The sequence below is a fragment of the Chenopodium album genome, chromosome 27, assembly GCF_948465745.1.
Source record: "Chenopodium album chromosome 27, dcCheAlbu1.1, whole genome shotgun sequence".
NCBI classification, from domain to species: domain Eukaryota; kingdom Viridiplantae; phylum Streptophyta; class Magnoliopsida; order Caryophyllales; family Amaranthaceae; genus Chenopodium; species Chenopodium album.
The window spans coordinates 33702741-33723364 of NC_137860.1; the positions used below are offsets into that span (position 1 = coordinate 33702741).

General features: G+C 34.8%; 3 protein-coding genes across 3 annotated transcripts; 1 reads left to right on the top strand and 2 right to left on the bottom strand.

Annotated features, from left to right (window-relative positions):
• Positions 1-366: 366 nt before the first annotated feature.
• On the bottom strand, positions 367-4390 carry LOC145619215 (putative alkaline/neutral invertase B). Its single transcript, XM_081673858.1, has 4 exons — positions 3728-4390; positions 2995-3426; positions 1540-2098; positions 367-1009 (listed from the first exon to the last, which is right to left on the bottom strand). Exons 1-4 carry the CDS (start codon positions 4172-4174, stop codon positions 714-716), a joined length of 1734 nt encoding a protein of 577 aa, XP_081529984.1. The 5' UTR covers positions 4175-4390; the 3' UTR covers positions 367-713.
• A 4206-nt stretch (positions 4391-8596) lies between these two features.
• On the bottom strand, positions 8597-14110 carry LOC145620658 (transcription factor GTE1-like). Its single transcript, XM_081675364.1, has 9 exons — positions 13957-14110; positions 13513-13605; positions 12956-13177; positions 12056-12133; positions 11353-11577; positions 11128-11226; positions 10161-10219; positions 9608-9758; positions 8597-9492 (listed from the first exon to the last, which is right to left on the bottom strand). The coding sequence occupies exons 2-9, from the start codon at positions 13576-13578 to the stop codon at positions 9301-9303; spliced, it is 1092 nt and encodes a 363-aa protein (XP_081531490.1). The 5' UTR covers positions 13579-13605; positions 13957-14110; the 3' UTR covers positions 8597-9300.
• A 1512-nt stretch (positions 14111-15622) lies between these two features.
• LOC145620115 (uncharacterized) lies at positions 15623-19970 on the top strand. The gene is made up of 3 exons (XM_081674762.1): positions 15623-15888; positions 16334-17957; positions 18525-19970. Exons 1-3 carry the CDS (start codon positions 15623-15625, stop codon positions 19968-19970), a joined length of 3336 nt encoding a protein of 1111 aa, XP_081530888.1.
• The last annotated feature ends 654 nt before the right edge of the window (positions 19971-20624 follow it).

Here is a 20624-nt window from a genome sequence, read left to right on the forward strand (position 1 = left end):
ATTTATTTCTTAAACCTAAGAACTCTGCAAAACTGTTGAAACTATCGAGGGATAAAATTATAAGTCATGTAGGTTTTTTTTTGGCCAACTTTGTAATATAGAGTGAAATCGTGAGACTTTCACAAAAATCATTTTCACAAAACAATTGTAGCAAAAAAAGTTTTAAGGTATATGTATTTTAACACATTATTGATTTAATGATATATGTGATCATAGATTCCCAACTGTTTGGGGGACGCCCTAACCATGCAAAAGGAGGACTAAGGAGCTCGCCTTGAATAAGTAATGGGATAACAATTCACAAATGTAGATTGTTTCATTCATCATTCACAAACAAAAAGAAAAGGCTAAGGCTGGAAAGCCTGGAATACTATGTTAAATCCATATTTCGAAAACAATTTTATTTCGAGGCAATGGCCTTTTTTCCCTTCCAGCTAATTTCACCATAAATCAATCGTGGGTATACCTATGAGCCATGTGCAAATGAACATTATGCACCTCCAATGTATGCAGGCATCTGGTGTGCGTGAATCACATGCACTATGCACCAAATAGCATCATATATTTCGATCACGACCATTCATGGGGAAGGGGATCACCTAAGCAAGAAATGTGCATGTACAAGAAAGCCATAAAGCAAAGAAATCTCAATTCCTGGTGTACAGTGAGCTAGGTTCTACACCCTAAGCTAATTAAAAGGAACAGTTCTTGAATTAGGTGGTCCAGGAAGCGGATCTTCTCATGACGGGCTTCGCCTGTTTATCTTCCTCCAGAGAGATCATACCCAAATGTGAAGGGTCCTCTAGCATCATCTTTGCCACTAGATAACCAGCAATGGACCATGTCTGACACTTTCGGGCTTGCTTCCCAATGTATCGCCCTTGCTTCCCATCATAATACTCAGGCCAGTTATCTTTCAATAACCGTGACTCTGCAAGTTCTATGGCACGTCTTGCTATCAGTGGGCGTCCAGTTTTGATGCATGCAGCTGTAAGGAGCCATATGAGCACTGAACCACAGAAACTTGTAGTTTACGTTAGATGCACCTTTTTAAAGCTCAAAAAGAATAAATCATCCTTCTAAAAAAAGTTGAAACACCTAGCATAAATCTTGTTATTTGAGTCTAAGAAGGTTATGTATAACATACAGAAATTTCTCTCTACATTGTCTAGACACTTGAGAGCAAACTAAAAATAACCAGGATGCTCCCCAATACAATTCTTTGTCCCGAGACAAAGAAGTAGAGCAGGAGAGCAAGACTCACAATCTTCTGGTACACGAAATTACACAATTATTCACCATGTATGAGACCCTACTTAATTTTTGAAGGAAGAGCTTATATTGATCATGATATCTTAGCACAGTTTTTAAGAGAGCATATTGTGTCTAGGGGACCAATAACCCACTTCGAAAGTGCATATACTTATTATACTGGCCTTTGCAACATCATGCCGCAAAGAGAGTTGTACTCTCCAGGCCAGATATCTCCTGCGCAGTATGAGAATAGTACTTTTAAATAAAAAAAGAAAAGGTGTGTACCTGGCCAGGATCCCCCATTGTGATAGCTCCATCGTGTATTCTTAGGATCACATCCTGTAACAATGCGCCAATCATGGCTTTCAATGGCTGGATAGCAAACTTTTAGTGGCATCTCACCAACCAATTCTTCCCACCTTGCTTCTATAAGATCCATGATAGCAGTGGATTGTTCCGCTGTGGCCATGGATGAAAGGATTGCAATACAGTTTCCCAAGCAGAACCAACGGATATCCATTTTCGCAGGACTGACATTTCCTATGAAGTAGCCACCGCGATTAGGCAAGAAATCAAAGACCCATTCTGGAAGAGAATCTGGCATCACATTGAATTTGTTTACTGCAGTATGAGAGTATTCTTCTGTTTTGTAACGGTATATATCATTAAGCTGCTTGAAGTCCATCCAATAATAACTTCTCATGTGAAAGCTCAAAGCATTTAGACGCGTGACAATCCGCTCAATAAACTCCTTCCCCTCAACATCTTGCTTGAGCAAAACTAAAGCACACTTTAAAGCCATAAAGAACAGGGCTTGGATTTCAAGCGGATATCCATAAACACCCTACACCACAGCATCCACAGATTAAAATGAATTAAGGAGAAACACGGTATAAGCAGTCTGAAAACAAGTTCTCAGATCATGTACAGAATATATGTATGGAATAAACAAGTCCTCAAAATGTCAGTTTTATTATCTGACAAAGTTTGCCTCTATGAGAACTATAGATTCTAATTTCCTACTTATGGCTCTCTGTCACATATGACTTTGAGTAGGCTTATCGTAGCTCCTCTTATCTCACGCAGGACATAAATCTTTATTGCCAAGGCTAAAGTAAAATTAAAGCTTATTATGACCAAAAAAATTTTAGGAGTTCAAGACATCAAAACATTCAAACAGGTATTCAAACTCTATATTAACATTAATATCCATGCAGAGCAAACCAAGACACCAAGTATCATCAAAAGCTAAGTACCCTCAAAATTGAAGGCAATTAAATAATTCAGGATGATGATTGCCAAGACAAAGAAAATTCTAATTGGTAAAAGATCCAAATTAATTATTGACAGGACTCAACTTCAACCAACTTTGATATATGGTGGAAGAACTTGAGTCACTAGTCATTGTTACAAGATTTACAGTGATTTAATTTAGCTCCTTGTTGGTCTATTCTTATTTGACAATAGTATATAGTGACAAACTGACAATTCACGGAAGCTCGTCATCTAATTGACACATCAAACCAAGGATGGAACTAACCTAGTCAATTTTGATCTCATTCACAATACATCATTGTTACTAAATGAGCTCATATTCTAATGAAAAATGTGCATTTCCTCATTCCATTAACAACTTCTTACAAAGAAGGCATTAATCATACAATAGAAAAAAGACAGTAATAAAACCATGACAACAAAATTCAATAGAAACAGCGTAAAAAGTTGTATGAGCGAGCTTACCATTCTGCGATCAATCATGCAGCAACCATCAGAACAGAGGAGCGTCGGAAATGTATCAAAACCCTCAGAAAGACACAAACTGAGAATAAGGCGCATACCCTTCTGGCAATCTGGCATTTCAGCTAATGAAGTATCTCCTGTACTTTTTGTGTATGCTCGAAGCAATATGATCCACCAGAATCCAGAATCAATAGGGGCAACTCTTCCTATTGCACTTTCACCAAAGTCTGCGATCAAAGTTTCATGATTTCTCACTGGATCATGGAAAACTTTAAAGCTAGCTGGCATCACTCCTTCTCCCAGTTGAAACCGGTCTATCTTTTTCTCCCATGATTGCAGGCGCAGAGTTTTCAGAAGAAAGTTTTTAACAATTTCTGGTTCCCCATTCATCAAAAAAGCCAAAGCACTTGGAACAAAATCCCTAACAAAGACCTATAAGAAATAATGCAATTAGACCTTTTCCAATTACTAATTGGCAAACCTTACAGAAATTTCAATTCACCTAGATTCAAATATTGTTACAGGTAAGGAAGTGCGCCAGAGTATAACAGTTACACAGGTTTAAGCACACTTTCTTTCTGCATGAAATCATCAGAACTCAATGTAATTAACATAGATTCCAAGCTTCAATTTAGAGGGTCAATTATGAGATTTCCATTATTCGGCAACCTGATATGTGGTTCAGCATCTTACAGGATGGAGATAAAATGGCAAGATAAAATTAGGAATTTACCTGATCATAGTTGCATTTTTCCTCAGAACTATCTAAGGCTGCAATAGTCCCAACAGGTTGACCACGAAAGTGAACCAAGGAACGTCTCAATGCATCCCAGGCTTCACCAACAATTGGGTGAGGCTCAAAGCTAGAACGTGACCTAGGGGTACTAAAACCAGACCTCGGGGTGTTGATACCAGATCGACGACCAGAGCAAACAATATTTTCTAGATGATCTGCTAAGCGGCTAATATTATCAGCATTTTTAGTTGAAACCCGAGGTGACGTAAGGAAGTCATGAAGAGACCTTTCATCAAGGGATCTTTGTCTGTTCTCCAAAGTCAAAGTCCTTGGCTTATCTAACAGCTTTGAAAAGTCAGAATCTTCAGTTTCATCTAGTGCATATGGAACATCGAGTGGGCTTATATTTCCATTCTGGGGAACTTCAACTGACATCCCCGACATTCTTAAAGGCAAAAGGTTCAAGTGTAAAAAATCTGATGTCAAATTTTGCCTCTGAATCCTGCATTCGAAATCATGAAGACATACCTCAAATCTCAGCTTCTAACAGACCATTACACACACCAACAAGCAGGACAATCCTTGTATGAAAAGCATCAACTACACTACAGAAGCAAACTAAACTCAAGCAGGTGATCCACAAGCAAAACTCAAGAACATTTCTACATGGCCATACATTGTTGATTAAAACCAAAAAATTTTGCCTATGATGCTCTCGATTTCAGGACAAATGGACCACTTTAACAGCATATAAACAACTTCCACTTACAGCAAAAAAAAAAAAATCAGCAATTTCATTTAATTTAGCTACTGCAAAACTTTCATAGTTTTTCTGATCAAAGTTGTTCTATTATCACAACCAAGAACATTGTCTTCAAATTGTGTACAACTATTGCCTTAGTGGCTCCTAATGCACCAAAACAACATTAATTGTAGTTTTCCATTTCCATAACAGATACATAACCCTCGTGAACCCCTATTCAAAGTTTTAAATTATTACTTTCCTCATTCAAAATAAGCCGGGTCCCCAGCCAATCATCACTCGACAGCTCTGTCTTTTTATAGGTAAGCGCGATTTCAACTAACTAAAGTGTGATTCCCGTGAGGCCCAAACACTCATTCAATTACTTCACTTCAACAATCATAACACCATGATCACACTCATATTCTAGTTAAGTCAGCAAGAATTTTCGAACAATCAATACGAATATTAGTGTTAATGATTCTAGTTAAGTCGGCTAGAATTTCCAAACAACCAATACTAATACAAGTGTTAACGATAAGTATGAATCTCTAACACCCAGAACAGTCCTAAAATACAAGTTACAACACAGGCCATATTCAAATCCTCATTTTGCAAATTCTGGCATCTCCAGATTTAGAAACCGATTATATTTGTTGAATTTTACACTTTTACATCATTTTTAACGAAAAAATGAATTGACAATTCCTAGAAAAAAGCATCAAATTTTAAGATCAATAGTATTGAACATCGTTGTTAACAAGAAAATTCATAAATGACATAAATATTTGCATGAAATCATGAATAACAACATACCCAAATCATAATGAAACAAAATAAACACAACCCACAAAATAATTATGCATGATTTAAATACCCAACAAAAAAATCAAAATCAAGTGTCAAAAAATGACTGAAATAAAGATGATTGAGACTGACCTCGTATAATAAAAACCCACAACTTCACTTGAGCAATAAATGGAGAGAAAAAAGAGACAGCTCCCACCAAAACAAGGTTATTATTAGATATTTATATTTATACAATTATAATAATTATATAAATAATAAAACCCAGAAATTATTCATCATAAACAAAAATGGGTAATTAGTAAGTTTGATCAAAAAAACTTAAAAAACCCAGAAATGACCGGCTAAACCGGTAAAAACAAGAAAAAATGACTGGCTGCTAAGTTTATGAATAGAGAGTTTGGTCTATACGAAAGGACAAATCAAATCTCTCTCTCATCATCAACTCAACTTATTTGTATTTGTAGGGGGTGTCACTTTAGTCTAAAAAAATTATGTGTTTTTAGAAAGAGGTCTTTAGATGGAAAGTGATGTGTGAAAAAAATAAACTAGGTTTAACAAATTATTGATAAAAAGAACATTTTTAGTATATTGAAATTTTTAAAAAGAAGGTGCTTGTTTTTCGTACGTGGAAAAAAGAAAATGCCCAAGTGGTCCAAAGTGTTGTATACAAATATTCTGTTTGAATGATTCTTGCGGAGTGTGATTATTGAGATGACTGATGTATACGGTAATGTATACGAAATAATTTGCATTACGTGTTTTATTTGTGACTAATAAGCGTTTTCTGATGTTAATAAACACGTAGTAGTTTATATTAAGCTTGGCTTGATTACATATAATATTTAATACTGTTATAGTCAATGGAGTTAAAAAGCGACTTGGACTGAAATCTTGTCTTGTTAAAACTCTGTACATAAAAGTAATACAACTTACGTATCTTGAATCTTTTGTTTTCGCAAGGGTAACATCAAGGCTATTCTCCATCACAACTTGTTTATCCTAATGGCATGTTAATAATTCACTTTTTTTTAAACCCAAGTTTCTATATATAATCATTATGCAATTAATTGTCAAAATGATCAAGGCATTTAATATCAAAATGATGTCAATGATTCCTATAGGACCGGATGTTGTATCATTGAAAGATTTACAACTTAAACTAATCATAAGACTCCTTATAGAATATATGTCGTCTAAGCTTAGACATATTCTAACATATACAATATTTTTATAGGGTAATCTTGTTTATTAAATATGGATGCTAATTTTCCCAATTCAAGTAAACCCTCATATATTCAAAGCATGTGTTTTACCTGCTTTCAGTGTTATTTGAGTATCCAAGTATGTTAAACACAAGTCAATAATTAATGAAATCTCTGCATAATATTGAATTTTTTTAAAAAAAAAAAATCCAAAAGGCTGCAATTAGTTTAAATTTTGAAATTGTTGATTCTCCTTCATAATTGGCAAAGTATGGTTACATATTTCATTGATTTAGGACCTGTTCATATTTACTTAATTTCAGTTCAGTTCAGTTCAGTTCAGCTCCAATCAGTTCAGTTTAGTTCCAATCAGTTCAGTTCAGCTCAGCTCTTAATTTCCCTCTCACATAAAATATTCATTTCAGCTCAATTCAGTTCAGTTCAGTTCAGTTCAGTTCCAATCAGTTCAGTTCAGTTCAGCTCCAATCAGTTCAGTTCAGTTCAGTTCCAATCAGTTCAGTTCAGTTCAGCTCCAATCAGTTCAGTTCAGCTCAATTCAGTAAATATGAACAGGCCCTTAATTTCAAAATAAAAGATTTTATTGAGTTATTGTGTTTTGAATTTTACATGGATATATTTGCTTTATAAATTCGAAAAAATAAACATGGAAATTCTAATTTTACATGTAATAGGCAGATTTGCTTTATAAATTCAAACAAACATGGATAGAATTTCGTTATAAATTATAACTTTCTTTACACCTTGCAAAACTACCTCCCTAAAAACATTTATAAGAGAGTATCTTGTAATTTTATAAATCAAAGGAATAATATTCAACAAAAAGATTAATCAAAAAGTAAAAATAAACTTCCATTAAAAATTATCAGTTGACAAAACCCGCATCTGTTGTAAGCATATTGACCATAAAGAATATAGAATCTTTCTTTAATTAAATGAGGCAACAATCTTTCTATGTTAATTTTTCATTTTGGGAAAAGATAAGGACAAATTGGTTGGTTAGGAAATTACGTATTATACAAAGGTAAGATGGGTTTAGGAGGAAAGCAAGATGCATGTGTGTTTGATACCAATTGCATTAGTACTGTCCTTTTCTTTTTTAATTTTATATCCTTAGGGTCTGTTCTCATATGTTGAAATTCAGTTCAGTTCAGCTCAGCTCAGTTCACTTCAGTTCTATTGAAGCTACTGAATATGATCAGCTATTCCCTCCTTGAATAACATATTGTGCCACCTCAGCTCAGTTGGTTATAACTCATTCTCTTGGTTCACGAGTTTGTTATGATTGCTGATGTCATATCCCTTGTAATAAGCTTGATATATTAGCTTGCTTTCTAAGCTCTATTTTCTGTAATGATCATTATTCTGTTTTCTATATTTTTGATCAATAGAATTCTCTCTACTTTCTCTCTCTAAAGTTCTTATTCAAGGAGTTATTCTCCAAATATCAACAAGTTCAGCTCCTAATTTCCTTCTTTTATAAAATATTCATTTCAGTTCAGTTAAATTTAGTTTAGTTCAGGTCAGCTCAGTTCAGATAACAAGCCCTTACTATTACGAGTAATTACAAAGTTATAATAATTAATTTAATGATATTTAAAGAAATTGATATTTGGGGTATTTTTGCAGCTGAAAACATGCACGTGTACGGGTGATTGGATCCAATAAATATCTGACGTGAGATAGATAGCTATGTATAGCTGCTGCATGATACGCAGTAAAGTGCAGCAATTTTCAGTGTCTGGTAGTTGCATTGACTATGTACAGTAAAACTTACGGCGGTCTATTTTACACCTCTGCCTCACGACTAGCAAGTAGCAAAGGCTTAGCGTGATTGGCTGATAATTATCGACGGAATACTCTCTTTATTTCAAAATAAATGTCCCAAATTGTCGAACACATTTGTCAATATTGGTCAAAGTAGTTAAGTATTTAATAACTAGTGCAAAATTTAGAGTAAGACATTGATTTTGACAAAAAAAAAAAAAAAAAAAAAAAAAAAAAAAAAAAAAAAAAAAAAAAAAAACTATTATTTTATTTGCACCCCAACAACATAAATGCTTTACTCAAACACATGAATAACAAAGCAAGGAACATGAAGGCTCAAAAAAACACACATAAACAAAGACATAACACATTACACATACAAGTAGTTCATAACTAAAAGAACATAAACCATATTGAAAGAAATATTAAGTTTAAAGAATATAAGGTGTAATTTATAACTGAGTGCACCGAAGAGTACCATCTAATTTGCGACATTTTTACAATGTCAATATTAACTATAGAAAATGATGGCATGACACGAAGATGTCAGTATGGTGCAGGTTCCTGCCTTCCTGCTGCCTACCATCTCAAAGAGATATGGTTCCCTTTTATAGAAACAGAGTTCGCTGATGAATCCCTTGAAGAACCTCCCACACATAACCAGTCAAGGGATGTATACTCCATAAACTCGAGTTCCAGTTTCATTTTCGACAGCAATTTTTCCATAAATCTGAGGGCTGTTGATAACTTTCTGAAATTCAACCTTGAGTTCCAGTTATGTTCTCAGTGGGGCACTTTGGGAAAGGTTTTGTAAAATGTCATCTTGTTACAGTAAGAAATTCAATCACTCCCTGCTTTTCTAAAACTTAATTCCAAGTTCAGACTACATCTTACATAAAAACAGTCAATTATACAGCACCAAACTGTGAAATAAGTAATAAAAAGGGTGATATTTCTTTCAAGATAGTACTATAGTTACAGATCTTACAGAGCTTAATTAATCTATTCTACATTGTTACAAGCTACAACAATCAAGATGCTACCTTTTTACTCTTCTTTTTGGCAGTCTTGGTAATGGCGTCACAGGCCTCTCTTTTTCGTTTACAATTATTAATGTTTTCGTTGTTATCGTTATTGTTGCCACCCATGCTTGCTGCAGGCTTGCCTTGAGCTTGCAGCGCGTCTTTTACAAAGAATTTTAGCCTCCATAATGTAGATTCACTCTGTGCAACCGAAAGCCATATCAAATATATAAAAAAATCTTAAATTCATCTGACAAGATGCTAGCCTGCGGGGCAGACAATATATCCTAATCAAACTAGATAAGGAAAAGGGTACCTGAGCGTCTATATCGAGGTCTACCTCCTCAGCATTTGCTACAAACCCAGGATTGCTCAGGGCAACAATCTCTAAAGCCCCACTGAGGTCATCGGTGGATAGTCTTGTGAGTGCTGTGCCAAGCTGCCTTTTTTCTTCGGTTGACATTTTCCTGAAATTTGATAGATCAAATTCAGATTAAAATTGCAGAGAGCACATAGGCCAATGTTCAGTCGAAGAACCAAAATAAATATTAAAATAATGAACCACACTAATTAGAAGTTGCAAACTAGTTGTTGGATTGGGTGCAATTTGGTCATAATCAGCAAGTTTGAGTGATAAGTCATTTAGTTTGATTTTGGATTGATTCAGATCGGAATATCTTCATATCCTTTGTCAAGTACACATTAATTTTTAAATTGGGTTGGATCAATCTCAATTTGGACTAGAATAAGGTCATGTTTTGGGCAAAAACTTGGGTTTGAATCAGATACACATTGCTGGGTAAAGTAGTAATATAACAATAATAAGTTAAGCAAATACAATCGATACACATAGGACAATCATCGTTTACCTGCACCTTCGAACCAGTTGTTCCCTAAGATCTTCAAGGTGAATGTCTGCCTCAAAAAGCTGAAAATAAGATTTAAGAGGAAAGATAAGGTAAAAATACATATCTAAAATTGTTAACCCATAGAATAGCAGTTTGTATTATAGATAACAAGATTAACAACAAATAAATGAACATTCCTGAAGGGAAAATGGTTAAAGTTATAAGAGCCATTTACCCTGATAAACTTTATAGTAATAAGATATTTGTACCACATCTCTACTTGAAAATTAGCCAAATATCAGATAATTTACTTCACAAAAGAATGACCTGAGATGTTCAGAGAATTTCTGATATGTTGTGCACTAATCATTATTACAGACACATTAAAAGTAAACATGGTGTTTCAGGAATAACCAGTCCTGTAACAGTCAAAACAGTGATTGAGAAATTTATTTAGCTGCAACAAGTTATTTGAGTCACAAGGTAATTATGGACTTCTGAAATCATAGTTGGAAAAATAATCTTCAGAAATGCAAACCTGTTCAGGTGAAGCTTTATTCAAAGTCAATTTCAGCTAGGAAACAACTAGAAATCAACCAGAAAGACAAGAGATATTTTAAATGGCTGTTTGAAGAGAGAGTTCAGGTTATATTCTAAATGAGAAAATTTCAAACAGTGTGGACATCCTCTGCATATTTATATAGGGTAAATCGCTTTAAGACGTTTAAGTGCAACTTACCAGGGTTAGTAATGGAATACTTATAGTCCATTCATTTTAAAAGTACTTTGGGCATCAAATTTGGAGTAGTTTGCAATGGTTTCAGAAAGTATTTCTGTTATATAATAACATAAAATAAAATGTAAACATATATTTTTACCTTAGTGAACTCATGCATCGTGTTTGACAGGCACATTGATTGGATGATTGCTAAAGATATCCTAAAAGTTTCAGAGAAACAGTCCAATCATTCCGAAGAAAAGAACAAACCTCAGTGCTTATTTCCCTAGCCATTTTGGCATAAGTAGCCTCTTGAGCTAGCTGCATGCTAAGCTGTACATCAGCTTCCTCTTCTTCTCGTCTTTTTTCCTGCAACAGCAACCTACCTTTTTTTAAACGTGAAAGAATGATAAAATATGACAAAAACTCTTATATATCAAGCAGCTAACAACTGTGATCACACAAAGAATTGTCTAATGATCACCGGAATCTCACCTCTTCCGCAACTTTAGGCAAAAACTGTAGCCACTTCTCTTCAAACTTTGCCAACAAGGTCCTTGCCATGACATGGAAATCATTCTTTTCGTCATTATATTTCATCGCATTCTTGAAAACCAACCTTACATCTGCACAGATCTCCCTTACATGTTTATATCCACTATCATCCTTAGCTTCCATTTGTTTCTTTATTGTACTGAAATCCATAGGTTTTTCAATAATCTGATAGAAACAGAAAAGTTAGTAGAAAATTTCCAGCAGCTAAATAACTCAAAAGGCACACAAAAGCAGATAAGTTGGAGGACACAGTCCGTAAAGGTTTCACAACAAATCAAAGAAAACATCTCAAGTGCAATAAAGACAGCCCCCATTATTTTTTTTAAAAAAAATAATAAAAAATAAAAATAAAAAAAATAAAAAAATAAACACTTAGATAAAGCAATATCATTGTCCATTAATAAATATTCTAACTTCCTATTTGACATTTTGCGCTCTCCAAGATGGAACTTTGAAAATCAATTTCTCCAGTTATACGTTAGAAAGACGTGAGGGAAGATACAAAGACAAATCTAACAATTATATTCTTACAACTTCTAACAAATTAACGGATAACAGTATCAAACTTTGACCAGACACAGAGCATAGAACAAAATGAAAAGAATTAAACAAGTGAATAAAATGAGAAAGGATTCAACTTTACCTCATAATAATCATTCAAACCAAGGCCTTTGACGTCTACAGGTTCCATAAACGGCCATGCCCACTTGTGTTGAGTGATCTGAAAAGCAAAGGGAAAAAATGCATATTATCAGGACAATTATTCAATTTGAAGTACTATTCCATAAATTGCGGCAATTGACCAAGAGCATAAGAACAAGGACAGCAGTAGCAATTGAGGAGATCCACATAGCAAACATCTTATCAGGAAAAAGGAAGTAAAACAGGCAGGACTGATAAGTGAAGAATTTCACCCAAAGTTCAATGGTTCCTCCTAGTCACACGCACAACCAAATGGCTGAAGGACACAAACTAGACATATCAGCAAGCTAAAACTACGTCACCCTTCTTTCCCATACCAAACACCTTTTTGGCACTGCATAAGTGAAGCAAACTCTGCAAATCAGATTATTCAGATATACTTATTCCGTTTCTTTATAGATGAAACATATCTAAATTTACACACTATATTTGTACAGAAAATCAGTCATGTGAAGTTTGGTTAGATTCGTCTTGATTTATACTTTCGAAATATCAATTTTCGTCTTGAATAATTGGGAGGAGAACAGCTATCAGAGGATTTATCCCTCTAATGAAGAATTCATGTGCCCATTATCACCCCAAATACACTTCATACCTAAAAAGCATAAGCAAACCATGGTTTACAGAGGACACTCGTGTATACTTTGCCATATTTGCAGTGCACACATCAATAACTTCATGAAAAGTAGACAACAATACCCAAAAACGAAAGGTACATACCAAAGAAATATTACTTAAGGACGCAACTCACAGAATTACAAAACTGTTTCCAATATCTACACTCGTAAAATATATTATTTGAACAGGTATACACAAAAGCAGAAGTATAACAAAAAAATACCTGATTTAGTATTTTGCCAAACTGACGTATGAGCTCCTGCATTCTCTTTGACGCAGCCGTTTCCTTGCTTGTTGCATCCTGCTGCTGCTTTTTAGCTTGAGCAACATGTCTCTCTTTATCCTTGTCTTTGTCCTTAGAAGCCGAGCCACCTTTTGAGCTGTTCGCTTGCTTTTTACTGGTGTTCAGGTAGAACTGCTCAACCTCACGAACCTTTTTCTCAATCTGCATACATATAACTCATGTTATTATACCTCATACACACAATAAATACACATTGACGATAAAGGGAAAAAAAAAAAAAAAAACACTCCCAGATTTGTCTGCAAGACAGTTAACATCGGAAATATATTTTAGTGTGTAATAGACTTTGTAACGAAGAAAGCAATGCTCAAATCCGGAACACCTCTAAGTCAAAATCCGGGCCAAAGGTGACACTTGCATTGAAGTACAAATCCTATTGTAGACGGTGAGGGCTTATTGAAAGACTATATGCCTCTAAAGTAGCAAGCAATTCACCAAACAAACAGCAGAACTCCAATTTCAGAAGCAAAACTCACCGTATTGACTTGTGACAACACAACATCGACTCGATTCTTGTAATCTTCCATTCCATAATCGCCCATTTTCAATTGTCAATTCTCACTCTCCATCTGAAATACCAATTGCACAAAATGCTCAGTAACATTTAAGGGTTCTGCTTCTGCAACACATTAGTAACCAAAAAAATGCTCAAGTAACACTTAAGGGTTCTGCAACACATTAGTAACCAAATTTGACTGAATTATCAAATTAAGCTCGAATTATCATTTAACAATATCAACTCAAATTGCACAAAGTAAAATTCTAGCAACAAAATCACTGGTTATCATCTTTGGTAGTTCTAATTTCTAACCAATAGTTGAATTAATAAATCTACCTCAGAAGAAGATAGTGTGAAACTGAAATCCTAGATTGTAAAGTTGATATATAGTGAATAATTTAAAAAACCAAAGAAATTATACCGTGGAAACTAATTCAATGGAGGGGAGAAAGCTGAGAAGCTGCTACAATGGAGAACTCAGAGTAAGCTTCAATGGAGTAGAGAGAGAAAGAGTGTATGTAAAAATGAAAAAGATGAAAGCAGTGTCTGAAAAGAGCGTTACAGTATAACTAACGGCGGTCAAACTCATGAGGACATTTAGGTCATGTAACTGGTGATCGTTGGAGCACAATCTTGGCGTGGTTGGAAATTAACCAAACCCTCTCAATTACCCAACTTCCGCTCTAGCCCTTTAGTCTACTTTCTCCGTTTTTCTTTTATTAATTGCCCATTAGATTATGGGGTTGTTTGGTTATACAAAGAAAATGGGGAAAGTAGAAAATCATGGGAATTTGAAAATGCATGAATTGTTTGGTTGACAATAAGAAGTGTAAATGAGGGAATTGCAAATTCATGGGAATTGTGACTTCCCACAAAACATGAGAAGTTAATTATCTAACCCTAGGTAAGTCAAATTTCCCATGATTTGCAACTTTCCTCATGCCAACCAAACAACTTTATACAATTTCCATGATTTTAATGTAGGAATTTAATTCCCATGAAATACAAATTCCTATGGGAAGTAAATTCTCATAGCAACCAAACGACATCATATAATTTGTAAATAACTTATATTTTTTAAAAGAAATAAATAACCCAATATTAATTCCCCATTAACACGATATTAATTTGATAAATAAGTTGTTAATTATGTATTTTTATTTTTTTTCTTATCTATTCCAAATAACTCACTCTATTTAAAAAAAAAAATAAAAAAAAATAACACTCAACTTTACAGTTCCTATGCAAAGTACTTAACTAAAAATTCCAAGAATATTCCTTCAAAAAAAAAAAAAAAAAACCAAGAATATGTTTCTCAAATGACAAAGTTATAAATAAATGCAACTATTTTCTCTATTTATCAGTATTGATTTTAACTTTTAAATAGAGCTATCAATCATACTTCATGTCGTGTTTGTGTCGGAAATTAAACGGGCTGAGAACCTCAACACTAAACTGACCATTTAATATACGTGTCATGTCATGTTGACCCATTTAATTAAGCGTGTTAGAAACCCTTGACCTTTGTCATGCTATATGAAAAATTACTAGTCTCATACAATATCTAATCCAATAATTCCATTAATCATTGAGATTTTTTCTTAAAGAACTTAGGTCGTGTTAATTTTGTGTTGGGAATCTCGACACTAACTCAACCTGTTTAATTAAACATGTCGTATCATTTTGACCCGTTTGTGCTGTTTGTTTGGTGAATTGCTTGCTACTTTAGTGTTTCATGTTTAGTTCATGCCGTGTTGTCGTATCTTATTAGCTTTTTATTAGCTCTAGTTTTAAGCTAAGTAGCGATTTTGCCAATAATATTACTCCGAATATATATTTTTTATTTTTTTAGCAGTGGTAAAAAGATGTAAAAACAAAGATTACCCATTTTTCCGTACAATTTTTTAAAAATACTACATCCGGTCCAAGTTAGTTGCAATTTTTGGGTATTATTTGTGAGATATAAAAGAGTGTAGTAATTAATTTATTGACCAATTTCCTCTTTCTTTGTTTGTTAAAACCCTGTAAAACCCTTCCTCCCTTCCCACCCCTGAGCCAATACTTTGCAACCTTGTAGCCCCTCTACCATGGCTGGCTCAACAACAACTAAAAACGATTCAATGAAGAAGAATAAGAGGAAACTCTCAACTTCCCAAGACTTACCAAAACCCTCTAAAACAGCTCGCAAATTAAATGATACAAAAGATGAAGAACAATGTTCAGTTGAAGAGACAGAGAAGCTGGAAAAAATGGAGGTTGAGGAACAAATTCCGGGGATTTTTGGTGGGCCCTATTTATGGAGGAATTTAGACCTCGCTTTGGCAATTCAAAACAATGAACTCAACGACCATGAGTAAGATTTTGCTGATTTTATCTTATGTGGTTGAATTTATGAACTGGGTTATGTTTAATTTTTGTAGATTATGTTGTTTGTTAGGTGTAATTTACTGGGTTTTCTGGGTTTTATTTTATTTTTGTTTACACTATGAATAAGTAATTGGAAAATTTACACTAATGAATAAATTTCTGGGTGTTATTCAATTTGCTATTTTTATTGCATAACCTATGATTAAGTAATTGGGATTTTTTCTTGTTTACACTATGAATAAGTAATTGGGATTTTATTTTGTTTACACTATAAACAAGTGAGATTATTGGGGGTTAAAAATTTAGAGCCTCTTGCATGGTGAGAGAGCTTAGATTTAGGTTTTATTGTTAAAATGTGTAGATTGCTTGATTTGCCTAGTCGATTGCAATCATGGTCTTTGGAATAAACCAATACAATGTTTTAAATGCAGGAAGCTGGAGTTAATGTTTGAGTTTGTGAATATGAGGGCCGCTAAAGGAGATGATGACTCTGAGAAGGAGTCCAACACATTGAATTTTTCAAGATTAATAGAACGCATTAGTGATCGGATTCAGTCATTGTTGATCACCTCTGCAAAGAAAATTAGGGCCGGAGAAAAGGAGTATGAGGGGTCACAGTTTTTCATGGATTGTAGATGCTGGGAGATACTCAAGTTTTGCTTAAAAGAGTCTGATAGGCTGCATGTTTCATTAAAATTATCACGGGATCTATTAAGGGTTATTTCATGTGTGGCTAAGAGTGTGTTGCATTCATCTAATATTGCAGATACAGATGTTAAGGAACCCATTTTTACTAATGTAGAAATGATATTATTCAATACTATAATTGACTGCTTAAAGTTGATATTTTCCTCCAATTGCCGGTTGTTGAATGAAAACCTCGATCTATGGGCAGTGGCTGTTAGCTCGGTGCTTGAACTTGTTATTAGAGTGTATGATGACATTAATCAAGATAGTGGTGTGCGAAACTTGATCACAGAATTCTCGTGTTTGGTGCTTGAGCCGTTCTCCAAGTTCCTGAGGCTGCACCCTTGCCGTAAAAATGGATTTCGTGATTTTGTAGATAAATTTCTTGAATCATTGTTGCACCTGCTTGGTTTTTTGCATGATCAGATCAGGGACAGAAGTCCTGTTTTGGTGAAGAATTTATTCAAGCTGGCAGAGGAGATTCTTTCTTACGGATTGTTTCATCCAATTCACCTTGATGAATATCTTTGCTTAAATGTCACAGATAGGTACAGTTCAGCTGATCAAAAACTGGAAAGTGCAAGAACGGTCATCAAAAGCTATCACAGACACCTTTTTGACAAAGTGGAAAATCTTGTTTATGAGAGAAAGATACAAGCTTTGTCTGGTATAGGAGAATTGTTTCGTTTGTTTGTTGTTAATGTTAAAAAATTGAAGAGGGATTCGCAGGATGCTGGAGGTTTGAGGACCATTGAAACTCAAGATAAAAAGCATCCTTCAAAGGCTAGTAAATTGACCTCAGAGAAGAGTCATACTTCTTCGACTTCTGCCTCAGAAACAAGGAATTCGTTTTTTGATTTTTTTGTGCTTACCATGGAGCCGTTGTTACTTGATCTTAGTAAGAATCTGCAGTCTGACCTTCAATCTGAAACCTCTTTACTGAAGTTTTACCACACTCTCAAATCTGTAAATAAAATTTTGTCTAGCATGGTGTGTGAAAGCGCCTATCTTAGAACAGAGGATAGTTCTGGAGGGGCTTGTCTGAATTTCTTCAAGATAGGCTATCGTCTATTGATGTCGTGTTATGCTGAATTTAATCAATTCTTTCTGTCAACATGGAGCTTAGATAGTTTTGTGGAAGTTGAAACATTGAACTCATTGGCCAAAGAGTTCATTCTTGTAGTTGGAAACTTCCTTGATATTGAGTATGGAGTCATTGGTGATGACTTGGTTAGCATATGGCTTATCATTCTCGCCTGTTTAGCATCAGAACATTCTTCAGCGGATGTGTCACATCCCTGCCAGTTGTTTCCAGTGACAGTTGACCTTGGATGCCGACTAATTAACCTTTATAGCGAGCTTCGCCAGGTTAGTGCAAGTTTCACTGAACATTTTTGCTTTTGTTGACAGAGAGTCATGTAAATACGAATTAAAGCTTTCTAGTTGATGGATCAAATTTGCTCTTCATTTTCCAGACTGTCAGCTTAATTCTCTCTCGAGGCACTCTAAGCATTTATATAATAGGTCATTTTTGATGAATTGGCCTTACTCCCCACCTTCAAAACCCTAATTATGTTATTGATAATCTGGTTGCAATGGCTGCTGGAAGTGTTCCATCTTCTCTAAAGTCCTTATGGGTACATGGTAGCATCCTTGCAACCTCTTTTTTTGGTTATGCTGGCTGTGTTTGAACTGCTCTCTTTTCCTGCCTAATACATCCTAGCAAGTTCCTACAGCACATAGTAGCATTTTAGCAGGCCTTTTGAAATTAGGCTGCATGTGTTTAAACTGCCGTCTTTTGCCACCTAACGCGTACTAGCACAATTTTATATGCTACGTATTTTTTTTTTAAAAAAAAAAAAAAATTGAGGACAAATAGTGTTTACACCTTTATCTTCCTTCCATTGATTGGTCTGATTGTATATTATCATGTAGGTGGATCGTGCTGTCTTTGCACTGTGTGAAGGACTGAGGCATCTTTCATTTCACCAAGGAGATGGTGACAGCTCCTCCCTTCATTATGATAAATTTGCCAAATCAGGTTGTTTGCTATTGTTTTCTCAAAAGTTTAGGCTGGCTATTTGCAATGTGATAAAATCTATTCCTGAAGGTCAGGCTGTTGATTTTGTTCAAACTTTGTCTGCTGACATATTGGATTGTTTGGAATGGATGAAAGTTGACAATTCTGTGGTAGATGAATATGAAGTTGGAGATGTTCATTCTTGTAGACTCAGCGCTCAAGCAGAAATTTTGGGTGTGGTCTTGTCTGAAATTTATACTCTAGTCCTGGATTCTCTCTCAGTATCTGCCGGTTACAGTTACCGTATGGGGGAGTCTATAGAGGAGCTGATAGTGGTTTTACGTCCCAGCATGAGGCACTTGACTACCCTGGAGCAAGATGGCCCTGATGAGTTTGTTTTCTCAGTGCTGGGAATAACTCAAAATAAGAACGTGGAATGCAGAAATGATTTATTAAATAAAGTTCCCTTGTATCTCCAATTCTTCTTTCGTGTGTACGTGTCCTGTCGAAGCTTATATCGCCAAACACTGAGCCTCATGCCTCCTGATTCATCAAAAAAGATGTCAAAAGTGATGTCTGATTTTTATACAGCTTATTCTGGCAAAAATTGCATGGAGAGGACGAAATTTAAAGATAAAGGATATTTTTCTTGGGTCAAATCTCCAGTTTCTCTTCTTAGTATCATGCAATATATAAAGAATAGTATTTTCCGAGAAGGTTCTGTAGATTACTGTTGTTTGATTTATGTAATGCATATGATGGCTTTACAAAGACTTGTTGATCTAAGTAGGCAAATTCATTGCGTGGAGTATCTTTTGTGGTGTAGTGAGAATGGAAGAAATGGCGAAACGGCAGATGATGCTGATCTATCACTTCTATGTAAAGATGAAGGAAAACAAGAGAAGTTGGATAAATTTTTGTCGGCTTTAAAGCAAGAAACAGCTGGTCTAACGAGTTTCATCATGAAATATCTTTCCACGGTGGACGAGAAACAACAGCCTACCTCCATTCCTAGTGGAACAGCTAGTCCAGCCCCAAAGTACTTGCTCCTTGACTCTTGGGATTTGGGTGTCTGTACAGTGAATGAAAAGACGTTACCTACTGCAATCTGGTGGATAATTTGCCACAATATCGATATATGGTGCCATTATTCTACTAAGAAGAAGTTGAAGTTGTTCCTTTCACTTTTAATACTGAATTCACTTCCATATAGAAGATTTGGGGAGTTTGAGAAGCAGTATGGAAATTATGCTGGCGAGGCAATGAAAGTCACCAAGCATCAAATTTCACAGGAACTTCTTTGTGATACCAGTTTCTATGATCAAAGAGTAAGATCCAATACAATACCTCTTGATTATTGAAATTTATGGCCTTCTAGTTATTTTGTAAATGTGATTATTTATTTATTTATTTATTAAAAATTAAAAAATTACTTCAGACTTTCAGATGTTGATTCTGTTCCTATATCTATTTGTCTATTACTTCCTTGATCCCTAAATGATAGGTCACATTTTATTAGGGTCATTTTTAAGGAATTTAGTAGCAGAATGGCACCACATATCTATATTTTGGCGAATGACATTATCTAATAGGTTGATCAGCTGTTTCTCTTTTCTGGAGATCTGAGGATGTCTTACTGATGTTATGTTATCATTGTTGGTCCAGTTTTCTGTATTTATTTGAAAACTAAAGATAAAAATATGAAAACCAAAAATAGTTAAGCTTTCTATGTTTGGTTATAAAAATCAAAGTAAATTGTCCTCAGACATGATGTTGATTAGAGAATCCCAAGTAAAGTGTCCTAACTCCTAAGTGGCCATGTCTGTAAAAGACCTGTGCATTTCAGTTGAAGTCTCTTGATGGTTGTCTCTACCTGAATGATCAGGAATTTTTAATAGATGCTTGTATTTAAGGGGTGTCAATTCGGGTCAGCAGGTCGAGTTCGGGTCGATTACGGATTGTGCTTAAAAAGTATCAAAATTAGTGTATAATTTTAAAAATATTACAAAATATGA

What these genes read in the sequence shown, in the direction of transcription:
- LOC145620658 (XM_081675364.1), bottom strand. Translation starts at nt 13,578, where the DNA reads ATGGGCGATTATGGAATGGAAGATTACAAGAATCGAGTCGATGTTGTG. An exon ending in CTAGGGAAATAAGCACTGAG is followed by an intron (nt 10,220 to 11,127) that starts GTTTGTTCTTTT and finishes TCTTATTTTCAG; the next exon opens with CTTTTTGAGGCAGACATTCA. An exon ending in ACCTCGATATAGACGCTCAG is followed by an intron (nt 9,493 to 9,607) that starts GTACCCTTTTCC and finishes TCGGTTGCACAG; the next exon opens with AGTGAATCTACATTATGGAG.
- LOC145620115 (XM_081674762.1), top strand. Translation starts at nt 15,623, where the DNA reads ATGGCTGGCTCAACAACAACTAAAAACGATTCAATGAAGAAGAATAAG. An exon ending in AATGAACTCAACGACCATGA is followed by an intron (nt 15,889 to 16,333) that starts GTAAGATTTTGC and finishes TTTTAAATGCAG; the next exon opens with GAAGCTGGAGTTAATGTTTG. An exon ending in TTTATAGCGAGCTTCGCCAG is followed by an intron (nt 17,958 to 18,524) that starts GTTAGTGCAAGT and finishes ATTATCATGTAG; the next exon opens with GTGGATCGTGCTGTCTTTGC.
- LOC145619215 (XM_081673858.1), bottom strand. Translation starts at nt 4,174, where the DNA reads ATGTCGGGGATGTCAGTTGAAGTTCCCCAGAATGGAAATATAAGCCCA. An exon ending in AAAAATGCAACTATGATCAG is followed by an intron (nt 3,427 to 3,727) that starts GTAAATTCCTAA and finishes TATTTCTTATAG; the next exon opens with GTCTTTGTTAGGGATTTTGT. An exon ending in CAATGGGGGATCCTGGCCAG is followed by an intron (nt 1,010 to 1,539) that starts GTACACACCTTT and finishes TCTGTGGTTCAG; the next exon opens with TGCTCATATGGCTCCTTACA.